This window comes from Poecilia reticulata, linkage group LG16 (genome assembly GCF_000633615.1).
Source record: "Poecilia reticulata strain Guanapo linkage group LG16, Guppy_female_1.0+MT, whole genome shotgun sequence".
Classification (NCBI taxonomy): Eukaryota; Metazoa; Chordata; class Actinopteri; order Cyprinodontiformes; family Poeciliidae; genus Poecilia; species Poecilia reticulata.
This window is the reverse complement of record NC_024346.1, coordinates 3,125,199-3,137,536: the sequence shown is the minus strand read 5'-3', so window position 1 is coordinate 3,137,536 and position 12,338 is coordinate 3,125,199. Positions and strand designations below refer to the sequence as shown.

Sequence of the window (12,338 nt, the reverse complement as noted above, 5' to 3'; positions counted from 1 at the left end):
TGTATGGAAAGGTATAATACAATCAAAAAGAAAGGTGTAACTATAGCAATATGACCCAGTGGGCAACAAATTCCTTAAAATCAATAATTTAGAATTACACAGTGAGAGAAGCAATGCTTTGTTTCCAGCTCCTAATATTACAGGTAATCACTTAATCTCCTTCCACTTTGAAACACAAAACAGTCTTTAAACAGAGTAAAAGAATTTTATTAACAAAAGTCAATATTTGTCTAACCTTGAATGAAAAGACAAGAACAGTTTTGCATAAATGTTATTAATGACAGGTTATCCCACCACAAAGAAAAACCTTTATCTGTTTTAAAAGCACTCCCTGAGGTAATAAAAACAAACTAGTGATTCCATTTGCCCTAAAAATCAGAACACAACAAAGGCAAACAATACAACAAAGAAAACACCATGATATTTCTTTTCCATAACATTATTTACAAGGAAAAGTAGGTGAATTATTTTTGGGATATGGTAAAAGACAATGTAAGGCCTTCAACTGATTGCTGAAAATATGAACAATTTATCTACACCTGCCTTAAAAGCAACAACCTGTGCAACATAAGCTATTACAAAATATAAAGATGGATCACCATGTTAAAGTTCAGCTCTTTAAAACCTGTTAGTTTAATGTTGAATCATCATTGAATCAAAAGAGCAGAGCTAAGTCTGTTCTTTCAATTCTGATTTAACTCTATTTCACAGCTGTCAATATATATCTCCATCGTAGGAGATGACTTCTTGATATTAACCAGAAAATAAAAAAGATAAAAAGCAAATTCCAAGACAACAGATATAAAATGAAATACAGTGAAGGCAGTTATCCTCAAGCACAATGGGCCACAACAGTGATGTCAGAGAATTGTTTATCACCCCAAGAACTGATGAGCAGCCATGAAGAAAAAAGGAGGCTAACAAGACGTCTACAGCAATGAAGGATCTGCAGACATTTCTTGGAAGCAGTTCTGTACTCCTATCATGCCTGGACTATGTGGTATTGTCCCAAAAAACCAAATTGTTCAAACCTTTTAGACAAAATTCCAAAGTTTCATACCACCAGTGGAGTATGACAGTAGCACCAATATGCTTTCAAACTTCTGAATTATAGAACATGGCATCAATCTTCTTTGTTTTTAGGACCATACCAATGGAGTTGATGTGATCCTTTTCATCACAGAATGAAAAGGATCATATTCTGTGATTCTTTTCATCACAGAAAGTGATGAAAAGGATATTTCTGACCTAAAAGTGGAAGAAAAACCATTTAAACTCAGTTTAACCCTGAGAAAGAATGTTACAACTACACACAGTTAGTCGGTGAATGCTCACATTCATGAAAAGTTGTGATAAAAATGTAAAAAAAATTATGGGTATTCCTTTGATGTAAAACTATATATTAAACTAGTCTTCACGCACATGATTAATACATGTGTGAAAAATATACTACAAAAATATCTAATTGTGCTCATTTTGACGTTACTGTCGACTTTCATGTACCCAGAATAAAACTGGGTCTGTGTGCACAAAACATCTACACATTTTTTAACACTTGCATAAATGCCACTACTAAAACATGTTTTAACTTTCAGTTATACAACAGCTTTAAGCAATAAAGCAAGCCAACAAGAAAGGTACCTTATTTTTTTCATGGATGAATGCCTCTGTTGGAGGTACCATGGTGTGAAAAACGTCTTGAAACATTATGTCTACCAGAGTCCAAAACAGAACTCTTCACTAAAAGAATAAACTTGGTTTTCATTGTAAGACATCTTTAAATTTAAAGGCGGTTGAGCTGGGTTTATTTCTGCACTTTCAAGTATGGAACTACGTGGATCAAGATGTGGAGGCGAGAGTCCTCTCCCATTCCTCTTCTACCACCTTGTACAGCTCCATCGTAGCTTTGGCATCTTCCACAGAAGAGTGGCCCTTCCTTCCAGTCTGCAGACAAGAGAGACAGCTTTCATTAAAAAAATATTTAACCCTCTAATTTAACCTTCTGACAGCTTTAAACTCAAGGTTCCCAAGATAATAATGAATGTAAGAAGCTTTTTACATCATTAAGATCTTCACACATTATCACTAAATAACCTAAAAATCTGGGAGAGGATCAAGCAGATTATTCTCATGACACATGAGCATCACCTGACATCACCTGACGTGTTTTAGGCAAAAAGCTAAACATGAACAAATAGGGGTTTTGATTAAATAACTGTATACATATGCAAAGGATATATTATTATTAACACTGGAAAAAAAATACATTTCTAACAACAAAAACAACAATACCAAAAATATATTTAGCATTTATTGTAAGATAAATCATAATTTGCATCACAATCATTTACTTTCTCTGAAAAAGATAAATACTAAACTGCCAACCGCAACCATTTTTTAGAGCTGAAATGGGCGGGGAGGTGAAGGGACAAAAGGCAACTGATGTGGGCTTGTGGTTTCTTAAATCAAAGAACCAATTAGTATAAATCAACATAACTACACATACCTGGATGTCACGGTTGAAGATGGCTTTGGTGAGTCTCTTCAGCGAGGCGCACTCGTTCTCCCCGAAACCAGCCTTCCGGTTGAGAAGAGGGATTTTCGACGTGTCCCTCGTCAAGTTAGCAGGATGAGTGTAGCCGAGAGCCTTGAAGTCGTTGTGTATGGCGTGGCCGATAACAATCTTCCCCATGAGCAGCCTTAGGATCTACAGAGTCACAGCACATTTCTATCATTCTGCTTTGGGAAAGTTATGATGCAAGATATATCCATGCAACTTAGTAGAAAAATTTTTATCTAATGATTTGGACTCTCACTAATTGTAAAGAAACAGGTGGGATCTGGTCTAATTCTGAATTAATACCCAGGTAAACATAAATAACTTCCCTATGAAATAATAACAGCTTGCAAGTATAAATACTGAGTGCCAAAATCATGAGAAAACAAGAAAAAACTAACAACTTGGCGTTATTGTGCTACAAATGATTTTTGCATCACCTCCTTCTTGGCCAGTGCAAATGGTGTGGCTTTGAGGAGATCTCTGGGACGAATACCGCTCCATCTTGTGCGGAAGTCTGTTACGTACATGGAGGGCTTGATGAACTTGTCGTAGACCACATCCCCGTCGTACGAGACGATGCTACAGCGAGCCAGCTGACTGATGCTGCCTTTGGGTCCTGCTCCCACCATCTCACAGTCAATGGCGAGGTACTTTGTGGGGTTCCCTATGGAGGTGGAGAGCTTATGAGCACTGGATTTGGAGGCGCAGGACAATGTTGCTGTTGTTTTGGTGTTGACCGGTTGGTTTGGCTTTGTATGGTTATTTTCATTTGTCACAGTGAAAGTAATTGACAGAGGGTTAAAAGAGGAGGTTGAAGGCCCAGAGCTATGGTCAATGTTATGGTCAACGCCACTGGAAGAAGGGTTAGATTGAGGAGAACTTTGGCGTTTTGTTGTCATGGGAGATGGTGCAGCTCTGGTGAAAGGTCCATTCTGTTTTGAAGCTTGGTTGTGTTCATGGTTTCTCCTCTGATGAGAGTTATCTTTAAAACCCCCTTTCCCTTTCAGGTATTTCATTTTTTTTAAAAACTGCTTCTTCTTCCTGTTGCCCTTCTGGTTCTTTGTGGGAATAATTCCCTGTGGGGTATCAACAGAGGGGGAAACATGGATCATAATATCAGACATGTTAAAATCTTAAATTCTCTACTCGTTGTGCAACGAATAGATCCAAAATTTTGCTAATGCTCACGGCCTCAAAAAGTCTCTTTTCTTTGAAGTCCAAATTGCAACAGATGAAAACAGTTTAAAGGCACCACCCTGTAAGACAAAAATACATTATTATCAAACAATGTCTTGGCTTAGTCCTCTGAAAATGCCAAAGAACAGGTTTAATGGGGGATTCCAAGAAGCTGAACACCAACCAGGAAAAGAACAGTAAATTACTCTGACTGACATTTCCGTCTTTAAATGCCAACAAAAAGAATTGACCACGATTTATTTATGAAATGACTACACTTTCTTTAAAGCCTCTTAATGAGAATCACCAACATCTGTAGATGCACACTGTCAGTAAGCTAGTTGAAAAAAAGATTTCCATTTCATTTCCCTTTGTCTTGTTGGGTTACAAAAAAAGCAAACTTATTTGAAATATGTTTTTGATGCAAAACTCAGAGGATAATGCCATAGAAATTAAAGAAGTATAATCTATCCCGCTCAATCAGATAATACTTTTTCAAAACTAGTTTTGAAATTAGCAACCAGTTAATTAACTAGAAAAAGTTTTTATACTATTGTAATTTAAAAATCAGAGCTGTCAGATGGTATACTATTCTGTCCACTAAGCAAAGTTACTAATTGCTTATTCTCTGTATTTTAGAATAAGATGTTTTTTTTCTTGAGAGTAAACATTGAGATATTATTTGAAACTATAAGTAATTGCAACGATCTATATGTGAATTGTTTTTCAGTTTTTACATAAAAACTGGACAACGCAGTCTTTTTAAATGGTTTATGTGTATATACAGTGAAATCTTATTATATTAATTACAGGTCACAACAGAACAGAATAAACAAACCACCAGATCTGTCTCTGACCTCACCAGCAGTTCGCACTGGGCATAATACAAAGTTGTTGAATTCACGTTTACATATATTCTATAGAAGAACACCGAATTTAAATTCCTGTTGCTTTTTAAACTTTTTTACGAGTAAAAACAAAACAAAATGACATTCTTGATACAAGTGAATTTTGACACAAAATAATGCTAAACAAGCCTATAAAAATAATGCAACTCTCCTCTACGGTGTTAAAGCTTCGTTGATAACATTTTATCACGGCTAACGTTAGCTCACAAAGGCTAATAGTAACTATATCTAATGAAAATAAAGATAACCGAACGTAAAAAAACATGTTTCAGTTTGTTTCTATTTTTTTATGATTTAAACAATACATACCCTAAAAGGAGACCAAGAAACATAGCGATAAAAACATGTTAAAACACCAGCAGCCCGCCTTGCGCACACGAGGATTCCTGCTTCGTGACAACAACGACTGATCAACATCCGGGGCGTGCTGCCTTCAAGTTAGTAAAACAATGTCCGCATTCCACTTGTGCTTCAACGTCCCCATTACTGGAAAGATTTAAATATTTGAAACATTAAGGAAATAAGAAGAAGAAAACAATAACTAAGGCGTGTTTTTCGTAATATATATTTTTTTAAACTACAGGTCTCATTGAGGAACTGACTGATTACATGTATGCATTGACTATGTGGAAAAACAACCTTAATAATAAGAACAATAAAAACCGGAATGTTTTCTCAAAGCAGATAAAGATGCATGCTTCTTTCTGTAAAATAACAAAATAATAATAAAAAAACCTGGCTTTTATTTTTTGTTCTGGTTTTGTTGTCTAACACGTTTTCATAGAAAATATAAAATGTACTGTTATCATTAATCAATAATAATAATAATAATAATAATAATAATAATAATAATAATAATAATAATAATAATAATAATAATAATAAGATTTGTAAGTTGCATAACAAAAAAGCAAGGGGCTAAAAAGCTTGTAAATCAATGAAGCCAGAAATTGCGAGGAGTTCATGAACGCATCGCCAATGTAAGCTGGAAAGTTCAGCAACAGTATCTAGCTAGTTTTTAAAATCAGTCAGTATTTCTTGCATTAAACGATATTTTGTGCCGTTTCTATAGCTTGATTTGAAGACGAATTACTAGCCTTTCTGGTATTTAAAGTAGTTTTAATTTAAACTGCTTTGAGACGCTAACGCATGTTAGCATTAGCTTACGGAGACTCATGTCAGAACCACTGTCAGTGTCAGCAGCACAAGATGCGGAGTTCAGAGCCAGTTTCACTGCACAACAACAAAGAGACCTGGCGAGGAGACTCACCACTTTTCTGTCTCAGTACAGTCATTTGACCGACTCTTTTATTATTGTGTGTATACATGTATTTAAACATAGCAGTCGAACACAATATTGCACATTCATCACTTTTCTTTTATTGAGGAAAGAACCCCAGTTGTTAACTGATTGATTGATTCACAGGAGTTCTTCACTGAAAATCTGTGGCAGACTTTACCCAGCACCTGGCAGGCTGTGCTGCAGGATATTTCATATCCACAAGCTGCAGAACTACTGCTGGATGCTTCTCATGAAGATAGGAGGTACTGATCATCATAATGTTGCATTTTTAGAAAGGCTCAACCTATGGTGTTCAATATAAAATTTGTAGTCTTAGTAATAGTCTTCTGACACGAACTAAAAATATAATAATAATTTTAAAAATTACAGAAACTACAAACTTTTCAGCTGACAAGAATCTCCTGTAGTTTCACTATAAAGGTTATTGATTGTTCTACATAACATAAAGACTTGCCATATTCACTTTCTGACATTTTTAGGCAGTTTTAATTTGAGTTATACATATCATGAAATACACCTTGATATTTTTTCCAAATAGAATAAATATAACAATGTGTAAATATGTATCTGTAAAGTCCACCCCAAACATTGCAAAGATGTCTCTCAAAATAGAAAATAGACTTTTTTTTAGATTACAGCCAATATTCAGTTGTTAGAAAACCCACACATGATGTCAAATACATGTTTCAAAATCGTAATGAGAGTAAAACAGAAAATACAGTCAACACTTCCCAAATCATATTAAATTGTGGGTTAAACTAAATAAAATTTTCATTGCATCTCATTCATTTTATGGGGGAGTGGCATAGAAATATAACAATCCAAATTCTAAGAATATATTCTTTTACCACCAAATACTGTTAAGTTTATTAGTCTGAACCGTTGCCTTTTTGAAAGTTTGATACTCTGTTAACTTTGGTTGGTTTGATAAATCGTGTAGTCTGTGATCCCTCACCATTTGTTATGTGGGTGATCCTCAGTCTTTTAGTCATGAGGCAAGTTTGATTTTAATTGAACTATATTTTCATATTTTTATGTTTAAAACACTTGTTTTTTGAGAAAGTGGTAACTGAAATGCAACATTCATACATAAAGTGTGTGGTAAATAAAAAGTAAAGACTTTGTGATTCCAGATATCCTTCAGTGTGGCCCCTGTCCCTCCTGGCTTTCCGTGCCACTGCTCATGCCCTGGCATTTCCCAGAGAGTGCAGGCCTGACCGAGGCGGGGTGGCGGCGTCGGTGAAGCCTGATGAGTTCCTGCAAAACCAGAGTCAGAGTTCTTTACTGGGCCACATATTCAGGAAGCATGTCAAACCCAAGAAACAGCATGAGATCCGAAAGCTTGGCATGGTACAGGGATTTCTGTTGACTGTAGGTTTACAACATATTGCCGTTTCTATGTTAGATGTTGTTGGGTTTTCCTTCTTTCTCCACAGCTTGTTAAACAACTGTGTGACCAGACAGGCTGCAGGAGAGTGGTGGATGTGGGATCTGGCCAGGTATAAAATTCTGCAGTCCCTAATTTGCACCAATACTGTTGCAATTTAACATGCAGCTAGTGCATTTCTCTCTTTTATGAAACACAAAAGGTTTAGTTGGGATTCAAATGATCGCAAACTGAATGCTGTTTCTTTTCCAACATTTTATAAAGGGTCACCTCACCCGTTTTCTGTCCTTTGGGCTTGGACTGTCTGTGACGGCTATTGAGGCTGATCACACCTTGGCTGCTATGGCTTCCAGGTACGATGGGGAGTTACTTTGGGCCCTGGAGAAAGAAAAACGGAAAAAGGTTTGTATTTTGCCACACATATAGTCATTAAAAAAATTATATTTGTTTTGATAAGGTTTGTTTGTCAGATTAAAAGTACTTTTTGCAAAAATTACCTCTTAGCATCTCATTTTCATTCTACTCACAAAGTTTAATATTTAACATTGATCTTAGCACAGTTATTTAATAGCAACCAAGATTAAGTTCAAGAATTTTATGGTACTACTTAAAATGTCAGTGTCCTAGTGTTATTTTTATCATTTTTACCTATGTATATTTTCATTGTCCCACTTATCTTAACTTGCTGCTGTAACACCTGAATTTTCTTCTCTATTCTTCTATTCAACTGAACTTGCAGTTGCTGCTTTTGGCCACTTGGGGGAGGCAAGCTTTATATTAAAACAGCATCGACTGTTCCAGCCCATAGGTCAGGGGTGTCCAAACTTTTTGTCAGATGGGCCAAAATTGTCAAGTCAAATGAACTTGAGGGCTAAAAAATGTCTTCTTATTTACTCAAAAATAAACTAAGCATGCCATACAATAACAAAATAGTAATGTTTGTTGTTGTAAATGGATGTCTGAACTATAATAGATCCAAAACTTAAAAAAAAAAAAAGTTTACTTTATGAAAGAAATTTTACAAATTTTATAGGTATCAGTTGGAAAACTGGAACAAAAATGAGTCAATTTGGGGGCAATAAACTGAAAAATTTTAGAACATTTTTTCTTTTAAAACTCTTGCTGTTTGATAAATTAATTAAAATCAGATTTGGGTGCAGCAAGGTCAGCTTTTGACTAAGAGTCACTGACTAGATGTCATCCTTCCAAGACAATACAAAAAGTGTTATTATTTGAAGAGAAATAATTTCTGTTGTTGCCCATATTTTCTATTGTAAGAATATTTTATTTTGTCTATTTGCTCTAATTTAAAATAAGAAGTCTTCATCTACATCAAACACCTCAAATTGGTGTCATTCTTGAACTGAAGTCAGGGTCTGCACTTTGGACACCACTACTATAAGGCATTTTCTAATGTAGTTAATGAAATAGGATTGTTTTTATCTACATAGTTGTTTTGTTTTTCATGTGGTTATTGTAAAAGTTAGTCCTGTTTGGAAATATGTCTCTCTATATTTCAACTACAGTTACATGAGAAAGTTTTCTATGATTTTCTAAAGTTTTAACATTATTTAGTCATTGAATGTTGGATGATTTGTTGGTAATTTTTCAGTAAAAATTTACATCTATTTCACCCCTTGTTGGCCATTGTCAGCAGCCAATCGGACTAATAAAAATCTTTGTCTCAGAACTGCTCCTTTCAACTTCCTGAAGCGCACTCCGTTCCCCGGCACATGGCTGGTTGGGTCAACCCCAGGGCATCATGGGAAGGTTTTATCAAGCAGCTGAAAGACGCACATCATGTCACTGAAGTACCCCAAGCTTCATCTGCACCCATAAAAAAGAGACGTTCAGATCTAACTCAGCTATCACATCCTGAAGGTCCTTCACATGATTCAAACAGTGGAGGTGAACAGACTTTTTTTGAGGGAAGCTGCTGCTCAGACATGCAGGCTGCCTCTGAAGCCGGTATAAACCCAGAGGAAAGCCGTCTGCAGGACTATCCAGACTTTGTCTTGACTGGTCTGCACGCATGTGGAGACCTCAGCGCCACTCTCCTCCGCCACTTTGTCTACTGCCCTCAAGTTCGGGGCATCACCTCTGTGGCGTGTTGCTACATGAAGATCACTACTAAAGAAAACCCCACGCCTCCAGGACTGATCTCACCCCCCAGTCCACCCACACCTAGCACCGAGTTGTTTCACTTTGAGTTTGGATACCCAATGAGCTGCTGGGTGAGAGGGTTGTCTGGGCACCAGCTCTCCTATAAAGCACGAGAGGGGGCGTGTCATGCTGTGGAGGACTATGTACGGCGGCTCGGGGAGGAGAGCAAGCAGCTCAGGACACATTGTTACCGGGCGATACTGGAGACATTCATCAGGGACGCGAGACCGGATCTCCGCAGGGCAGGAATCCAGACCATAAAGAAAGCCCACTTGTTACCTTTTACTGAGTGAGTGAACACTGCAGCCTCCAATCACTCGTAAAGGTTTCATTTGGTGTAGATTCATTGTTATACTTTCATGATACAGTAGAATACATTTCCTTAAATGTCTTATTCATCAGTATAAGCACTAATTGTCATTTCACAGCCTGGAGAGCATTATCAGTCTTTAATTTAAATGAAGAAAATTAGTTAATATTTATGCAAGTTATTTATTATACAGTACAGTTTATAAATACAAATAGCACCAAGTCATAGCTATGTTAAACTGACAGCACAATACAAATAGAAATGTTAAAAAATTGTTGGGACTGCAGATGCAACGACAAATCTTCTGGTGATTATAATCAGCCGATATTTCAACTGATCAGCTAGTCTGTTGGTCTGTCATTCAAAACTTTTTTTTTTCTCAGTCAGTAAACACCAAAAGTAACTAATGACATGTCACAATGACTTTAACACCCTCTAGTGTGGATCCTGTAACTGAGTGACGTAGACGTCTTGTTAGCTATTTTTAGTATCAGTGAGGTAAAATGTCTTCCTTATTTCCGCTCCTAGTGGTACATCCAATCAGCTCCGAGGAAAATAAATGGCTCTCCTTTGGCTGCTTTGCGAATGCCGGCCAATAGTGTGTCAAGTAGTAAGGCACCCATGTGTTTCAGCTTTCCAAGCTGAATTTTCTTTCAAGTACGGTATCTTCTATGGAAACATGTGAATTAGCTAATTTTCTGCAAATAATTGGAGTTAAGTTATAGAGAAGAATCTATGAATACTGACCCCATGAATAGATGGGGGTCAACTGGAACATTAAAACTCTTTTTCACACAGAGAGGTGCTTCTGTTCCTAATGAAAGTAATTAATTACTGATCCCTGGCAGGAAGACCAGATAAATATGTAGATTTCTGTTCTCATATCTTTTTATATACTAGTTCTTACAGAGGAATTAAAAGTTTTTGTCCTGATGTGTGTAGACAAATTGACTTGTTGAATTTTTAAAAAGTTTCCTAGTTCATGACCTGTTTATTGACTTCCATTGTTTCTGGTAGATATGCCCGACTGGGCCTGCCTCGGGTCGGCCTGCCTGCTGATTTACCCCTGGACCAGGAGCGGGTGGAGGCTATGTTGAAACAACAGAACAAGGTGGTGGTGTACTTCACTTTGAGCCTGTTGCTGGCTCCTGTGGTGGAGACCTTAGTGCTGCTAGACAGGATGATCTATCTGGAGGAAAACGGTGAGCTGCTAAATAGTCTGGAAGGACTATTTCTCTTACAGTCTTGTGCAACTGAACCCCCCGACTGAATATAACATTTATTATCTCTACAGGTGTGGACAGTCAGCTTATTCCTCTCTTTAATCCAAACTTTTCTCCAAGAAACTTTGTCCTTGTTGCTGTGAAGCCGTCCAGATAGTGTGAACAAACAGAATCCATCTAATTGTGAACCTGTTGTTTGCAGCAATATCAGGTCAGGAAGATAAGGGATTGTTTCAGGAGATGGATTATGTGTCTTGTATTCATAAGGGAATGCAATAAACTTCATATGGCACATATTCATGTGGGCCATATGAAGATTAGAACAACAGGTTGATGTAGATTGTTGTGTAAAACTCTCTAAACATGAGCAGTATGTTATTTAAATGAAGTCTTTCTACCATTTAGTGAAGATGTGTTTGACATGTGGTCTTCCTATGTTTTTCTCAGGGTTTGGTTTCAGTTTACAGAAATAATTGTTGTGACATCACTTGTTTTGTTTTCAGGGGGTTTTTTTTATGAATGCTTTCTTTGTTTCTGCTTTGTGTCTTAACCTGAGAGCAGAAATAAAACGTTGCTTTAAGTGGAACCAGACAAATCTTGTTTTATGTGTCTCATTAATCTTGTTTACAGTGTAGATTTCACAACTTTATGCTGAAAGGTTTGTGTGGAGCAGTTTTCTTAAATGTCAGGCAAATGTGAGGATGCATTTCAAACACTTTAAGCAAATCAATTCATAAATACAAAAATCAAATTTGCTGAGAAGAAATTTGTGGATTCTTATTGATTTAATCAACGTTCTAAGAGTAATTCATCTATTTCATCTTGTGGGTTTTTGATTTCACTCTTTTAAAGGTGAGTCAGCATGTCATCATAGTAACAAAGAATGAGACTCATTCTCTCAGATGAAGGCACTAATGTTGATTAAGAGCAGCTGCAAGCTTATATATGCTGTGTGAAAGTAAGTATGTTATCAGCCTTTCACATAATTCATTCTAGTAAAATACATAAAGTCTGAGGAAACAGCATCTAACCACTCTTAAAAATCTGAATGTGATCAATTCCATGCTTTATGGTGCAAATTAGATTTTTTTTTTTTTGCTCTATTTTCTAATACCGTACTTATTTTAGTTAGTATTTAGGGCCCTGCGACAGACTGGCGACCTGTCCAGCGTGATCCCCGCCTCTCACCCAGAACGTTAGCTGGAGATGCACCGGATGGATGGATGGATGGATGGATGGATGGATGGATGGATGGATGGATGGATGGATGGATGGATGGATGGATGGATGGATGGATGGATGGATGGA

General features: G+C 36.8%; 2 protein-coding genes across 3 annotated transcripts; one reads left to right on the top strand and one right to left on the bottom strand.

Annotated features, from left to right (window-relative positions):
* Window positions 1-1,776: 1,776 nt before the first annotated feature.
* isg20l2 (interferon stimulated exonuclease gene 20-like 2) lies at window positions 1,777-5,075 on the bottom strand. Of its 2 annotated transcripts, XM_008430817.1 has the most exons (5): window positions 4,954-5,073; window positions 3,749-3,816; window positions 2,998-3,636; window positions 2,507-2,707; window positions 1,777-1,944 (listed from the first exon to the last, which is right to left on the bottom strand). In XM_008430817.1, exons 3-5 carry the CDS (start codon window positions 3,574-3,576, stop codon window positions 1,840-1,842), a joined length of 885 nt encoding a protein of 294 aa, XP_008429039.1. In that variant the 5' UTR covers window positions 3,577-3,636; window positions 3,749-3,816; window positions 4,954-5,073; the 3' UTR covers window positions 1,777-1,839. The 2 variants fall into 2 exon arrangements, with proteins under 2 accessions (XP_008429039.1, XP_008429038.1); XM_008430816.1 differs by having other exon boundaries at window positions 2,998-3,816; window positions 4,954-5,075.
* A 541-nt stretch (window positions 5,076-5,616) lies between these two features.
* On the top strand, window positions 5,617-11,778 carry mettl25b (methyltransferase like 25B). The gene is made up of 8 exons (XM_008430815.2): window positions 5,617-5,960; window positions 6,071-6,189; window positions 7,081-7,297; window positions 7,384-7,446; window positions 7,599-7,736; window positions 9,023-9,786; window positions 10,825-11,009; window positions 11,102-11,778. Exons 1-8 carry the CDS (start codon window positions 5,820-5,822, stop codon window positions 11,185-11,187), a joined length of 1,713 nt encoding a protein of 570 aa, XP_008429037.1. The 5' UTR covers window positions 5,617-5,819; the 3' UTR covers window positions 11,188-11,778.
* The last annotated feature ends 560 nt before the right edge of the window (window positions 11,779-12,338 follow it).